A 5,000-nucleotide genomic window follows, 5' to 3' on the forward strand; every position below is an offset into this window, starting at 1 on the left:
GAGAGAGAGAGAGAGAGAGAGAGAGAGAGAGAGAGAGAGAGAGAGAGAGAGAGAGAGAGGTTGCAACCTTGGGATATGAGAAACTGAGATGGTAAAGCAACCAACCCCACAACTTAGAAAATCTAAATTTCTCTCTCTCTCTATCACACACACACACACACACACACACACACACACACACACACACACACACACACACACACACACACACACACACACACACACACACACACACACACACACACACACACACACACAGATGTGTTGCAGAGAGCCAGAGAGCCTCTGAATGTCTCAGAGCCAAGGCCTGAGTGTAACCAGAAGGATCATCCTCATCACCACTTCTCTCCTCTCCTCTCCTCTCCTCTCCTCTCCTCTCCTCTCCTCTCCTCTCCTCTCCTCTCCTCTCCTCTCCTCTCCTCTCCTCTCCTCTCCTCTCCTGTCCTGTCCAGATGTGTGTGTGTGTGGGTCAGAGCTGGGACCCCCAGGTTGGAGAGAGCCTCTGGACTGTGTCAGAGCGTCTGAACTGTGCAATCAGAACAGCCAGTGCAGCTCTCGCTACCGGATCATGCGTCAGTGTCTGTCTGGGAGGGACACCAGAGAGCGCAGTACCATGCTGGCGTCTAGGGAGTGCCAGGGGGCGCTGGAGGTCCTACAAGACTCACCACTCTATGACTGTCGGTGCAAGAGAGGCATGAAGAAGGAGCTACAGTGTCTACAGAACTACTGGAGTATACACATGGGCTTGACTGAAGGTAAGTCTGACTTACTAGAAACGTGTGTACACTTTGATTACACTGATTATGTAGGTTTGCTTGCAGAGAGTTTAAACAGAGTTTTACTCCAAAATCTTTGTTTTGGGATTTTTTTCTCCTCAGCTCACCATGGACATGGTTCCAAAATGTAATTACTTTGTACATACAAACCTCGTAGGTATCCTAGTTGTGAGCTCAGATTAACTCATAAACTTGTTCTGTGTCAAAAGGCATCATCTTGAGGCTATTCCAGAAAGTGAATCTAAACTTGCTATCAGGATATCTATGAGGCTCTGTTGTGCAAAATAAAAGGATTTTGGAGTAAAATTCAAAAAAGTTTGAGCTGAGAGACAGTTAGATTTGATGTGTTGGGATATGTTTGAGTGTGATGAGGGATGGCCTGCGGTGGGTTAGACAGGTTTTGGAATGAAAAGGAATAAAGTATTGACTATAGCTTCAAGGTCCATGTCTGCGTCTATTATAGTCTGTTTGTGTGTGTGTGTATTAGTGTGTGTGTACGTGTGCATGCGTTTGAGTGAGTTGTACATTGCACCATTCAGGAACAACACGGAACCAAAATCGAACAGATTGTTGTGTCCCTGCACTATCGCTGTTGTTGTTGTTGTTGTTTGACCCTGGACCTCATGTTCGCAGGTTTGATTGAATATGAGTCCCCTTACATTCCCAGGACTCAGTATTCTGTTTGTGTCAGCACTGCATAACGCGTGCACACACACACACACACACACACACACACACACACACACACACAAACAGGGCCCATTGGCTGGCCTAGTTTGGGCCTTAGCAGCAGTAGAGCTCATTAAGAGCCCCACTCTTTGTTCTCTGTTTCACCAAGGACGTCTCTACTGCCAACAATGCCTGTAAAGCCCCTGCATCACACACACACACGCACACACATGCACACACACACACACACACACACACACACACACACACACAATACAGTACAGTACAGTACAGTACACTGCACAAACAAACAATCTGAGGAAACTAAGTACAGAGTAAATATAGACTAGACTAAGACTAATTTTAGACTGGAAGCAGACTGTTATAGTAAGTAATCAGCATCGACAGTAGGAGCTGTTAAAAGGAGTACAAGTCCAACTTTTTTATCTTCCGGTGTCAACTAAGCACTGGGTGAAGTCATACAACTTAGTCACAGCTGTCTGTGCAAGCATTCACGCTCACACACACACAAACACAAACACACATGTGCATGTCCTAGAGCTCCGTGTGCTCCGTGTGTGTGAGGGTGAGGGAGTGTGCGTGTGTGTGTGTGTGTGTGTGTGTGTGTGTGTGTGTGTGTGTGTGTGTGTTTGTGTGTGAGTGTGTGTGTGTGACTCATGGGGAATAATGATGTAAAAACGTATTGATTTCGTTTGTGTAGAATCAATCAGTAGCAATAATGCATTAATCACTCTGGGTCCTACATTCATACGTTCTTCATATTCAATGGGTTGTAGTGTGTGACGCTCTGGAAGAGGGGTGGGTGGAGAGATGAGGGGAGCAGATGGACGATGGGAGAAAAGATGGAGAGGGGAGAGGAGAGAGTGAGGATTGAAGAGAGGAGAGAATACCGTTGGGAATGGCAAGGAAAGAAGAGGAGAGAGCAAGAGAATGTAGGAATGAGAGGTGCAGTAAGGAGAGAAGGAGGAAGAAGAGGAAGGAGTGATGGGAGGGGGGGGGGGGGGTGAGGAGGAGGTCTCTGCTTTAGGCCAGTCTGTTTGTTCCTACATGTATTTGGGTCATTCCTCTGCCTCCAGTGAGGTCACTCATATTCAGTGTGTCTGTAACGTCACTCTCACCAAGGAGTGGAGGGGAGAGGGAGGGAAAGAGGGATGGAGGGGGGGAGGGAGAGAGGGAGAGAGGAATGGAGGGGAGAGAGGGATGGAGGGGAGAGAGGGATGGAGGGGGGGAGGGGTAGAGAGAGAGAGTGATGGAGGGGAGAGAGCAATGGAAGGGAGAGAGGGAGGGAGAGAGGAATGGAGTGGAGAGAGGGATGGAGGGGAGAGAGAGATGGAGGGAGGAGGGATAGAGAGAGAGTGATGGAGGGGAGAGAGGGATGGAGGGGAGAAAGGGAGGGAAAGAGGGATGGAGGGGAGAGAGGGATAGAGAGAGAGAGCAATGGAGAGGAGAAAGGGATAGAGAGAGGGATGGAAGGGAGAGAGGTAGCCTCTACAGTAAGTACTGTATTTAACCTGCTGGCCCACAGATGGCCCCACATATCGGGCTGACTCTAGGAGTAGTAAAGGTTTCCTTAGTGACAGAAACAGGTGAACAGGAGTTCAGGTGCTGTCTTAAGAGAAAACATACTTCCTAAGTTACTGAGGACCACTGCCCGATCTTGTAAGCTAGGATGGCATTGTAATGCCAAGAATTTCAAATGTTCCGACTGGTTTTGGCGTGATTTATTCAGTGCCATTAGCATACCACCAGAGATGTTTAGCGAACTAGAAATGTTGCCCTACATATCTGAGTGATACAGGATGTAGACAGGATGTGCCAGTGATTTTTTTAGCAAGCACATACAGAAAACATTTATAGCAGGAAACATACATATTTCATCAAGAACATACAGTTTATCAAGCAACCACATGAACCACATAATTCAGAGTCTCTGAACCAGTGTCTGGAACTGCAGGTGGAAGTCACTGGCATAGAAGAGTTGTAGTCGGGCTCTGTCCGATAACCAGAGTGAACAATAGCCTGTTCTATGAATCACAACTCTCAACACAATGTACTCATGTTAGAGATGGATAAGAGATAGCAGAGAGACATTATGACACAGATTAGAAACTTCAGAGGCTAATGGTTCACTCCCTCCCTCTCTCCCTCTCTCCCTCTCTCTCCCCCCCTCTCTTTCTCTCTCTCTGTCTCTCTCTCTCTCTCTCTCTCTCTCTCTCTCTCCCTCTTTCCCTCTCTCCCTCTCTCTCCCCCCCTCTCTTTCTCTCTCTCTGTCTCTCTCTCTCTCTCTCTCTCTCTCTCTCTGTCTCTCTCTCTCTGTCTCTCAGAGTATATATACAGTACAAGTTTGGACACACCTTCTCATTCAATGGTTTTTCTTTATTTTGTATTATTTTCTACATTGTAGATTAATATTGAAGACATCAAAACTATGAAGGAACACATATGGAATTATGTAGTAAACAAAAAAGTGTTAAACAAACCAGAATATGGTTTATATTTTCGATTCTTCAAAGTAGCCACCTTTTGCTTTGATGACAGCTTTGCACACTCTTGGCAAGGTGTGTCCAAACTTTTGACTGGTACTGTATATATACTCTGCTCTCTGCCACAGAATAGCAAGAGATAGGGACAGACGAGAGAGAGAAATGGAAGAGACAGGCGAGAAAGGGATGGGATTGGTGGGGAGGGTGTTTGGTCTCAAATTCAAACATTTTCTCTCCTAAACCAAATCTATTCGCTCCTAAAGAGGCTGTTTTGGATGTTTTTTTGAGTCCTTCTCATCCCCGAGAGAGGAAGCTCTGAACAGCACAGGGAAAAACAAACACTGAATACTTTTTCTAGAGTACATCAATCACAAAGTTGTTTCGTCAGATTGTAGTCCATGAACTTACTTCTGGTTCAAGCTGAAAAATCATTTTTCCCGTCAGAAAAATGATCAAGCTGAAAAATCATTTTTCCCATCAGAATGTTTTCAAATAGTGAATAGAAGCGTTGTGTTACACATCTTTGTACGTTTTCTTTTCCACTTCTCAATTAACCCTTGAAGTCAAAAGTTGAAAATCAATAAGCTAACTATCTGTAGATAGCCAACTGAAAGACTAATCAAACACGAGTTAGTCAGACAAGAATATGTACAAGAAGCCAATACAGTATATTACATAACGCTTATATTAGCTTTTTGAAAAAATCCAGATGGGAAAAAACAAATGGTGATTTTCAGCTTGAACCACCAGTAAGTTCGATGCGCTTAAACAAACTACATTCTGATGGCATACTTCAGAACTCAACTGAAGAAGAACAGCAGTCTGCAGCTAACCATATGTTCACATAACCGTTGTCATTATTTCTTACGGCTCGAATACTCTGGAATAACTTGACAGGACAATTAGCAACAGTAAGGAGTTTTTCCTCATTACAGTTTGTGGAAAATATGTGAATGAGGATGTAGGGGCGTCCCTGCAAATATCATCACTGACTATAGTGTTAAGTCTTAATACCCTCACCAATGTCTCATTCATTGAAAGTTAAGCTCTG

The 5,000-nt window shown here is 45.0% G+C and overlaps 1 protein-coding gene across 1 annotated transcript in view; it reads left to right on the forward strand.

Annotated features, from left to right (window-relative positions):
* Positions 1–5,000, forward strand: part of gfra2b (GDNF family receptor alpha 2b) — a gene marked incomplete at both ends in the record, with an annotated part of 37,280 nt that overhangs the window by 361 nt on the left and 31,919 nt on the right. The window contains one exon of the mRNA XM_083670766.1: positions 453–755. Within this exon, the coding sequence (XP_083526892.1) occupies positions 453–755 (303 nt within the window). The remainder of the gene's footprint in view (positions 1–452; positions 756–5,000) is intronic.

This window comes from Argentina silus (genome assembly GCF_951799395.1).
Source record: "Argentina silus genome assembly, chromosome: 5".
NCBI lineage: Eukaryota > Metazoa > Chordata > Actinopteri > Argentiniformes > Argentinidae > Argentina > Argentina silus.